At 38.3% G+C, this 786-nt stretch overlaps 1 protein-coding gene across 1 annotated transcript; it reads right to left on the bottom strand.

Annotated features, from left to right (window-relative positions):
* Positions 1–285: 285 nt before the first annotated feature.
* On the bottom strand, positions 286–755 carry LOC117176715 (histone H2B-like). Its single transcript, XM_033366975.1, has one exon. It carries the CDS (start codon positions 706–708, stop codon positions 337–339), a length of 372 nt encoding a protein of 123 aa, XP_033222866.1. The 5' UTR covers positions 709–755; the 3' UTR covers positions 286–336.
* Between the last annotated feature and the right edge of the window lie 31 nt (positions 756–786).

The following is a 786-nucleotide window of genomic DNA, read 5'->3' as shown; positions in this document are numbered from 1 at the left end:
GTTCATATTCTATGGCTCACTGTGTATATAAAGGCTGAGTTTCAACTATTTTGCTAATATTGACAATTCTGAATAAAATTTACATAAATGCCTTTTTCAAATGGGTAACAATACATGCTGAACTTCATGATTTAGCGCGACTTGAAAATATCATCCGTTTGCTGCCTGTTTACTACTGTATTTTTGAAATTGAAACCTGTACTGTAACACTATATTGTACTATACCTATGAAGGTAACATCCATGTTCTGTTGAATGAAGAACATTCCATCGTAAGAAAATTTGGTGGCCCTCAAAAGGGCCGATTGTATTTGTTAAATTTTGCAATTTATAAAATTCACTTGGAGCTCGTGTATTTGGTCACAGCCTTGGTTCCTTCAGAGACGGCGTGTTTGGCGAGCTCACCGGGAAGGAGAAGCCTGACAGCAGTTTGGATCTCCCGAGATGTGATTGTGGATCTCTTGTTATAATGAGCTAAGCGGGAAGATTCAGCAGCAATACGTTCAAAGAGGTCATTGACAAAGCTGTTCATGATGCTCATTGCCTTGCTGGAGACTCCAGTATCAGGATGAACCTGCTTCAGAACCTTGTAGATGTAGATTGCGTAACTTTCCTTCCTCTTGCGCTTCTTTTTCTTGTCGGTCTTCGCAATGTTTTTCTGGGCTTTACCAGCTTTCTTAACAGCCTTTCCACTTGCTTTCGGTGCCATGATCAAAATTTCAACAGAATTTTCCTCGTAAAAATATAGAAGAATGGTGTTCGCTTTTTTTTTTTTTTTTTTTTTTTT

The sequence above is a fragment of the Belonocnema kinseyi genome, chromosome 7, assembly GCF_010883055.1.
Source record: "Belonocnema kinseyi isolate 2016_QV_RU_SX_M_011 chromosome 7, B_treatae_v1, whole genome shotgun sequence".
In the NCBI taxonomy this organism is placed as follows: domain Eukaryota; kingdom Metazoa; phylum Arthropoda; class Insecta; order Hymenoptera; family Cynipidae; genus Belonocnema; species Belonocnema kinseyi.
This window is presented reverse-complemented; position numbering and strand designations above follow the sequence as displayed.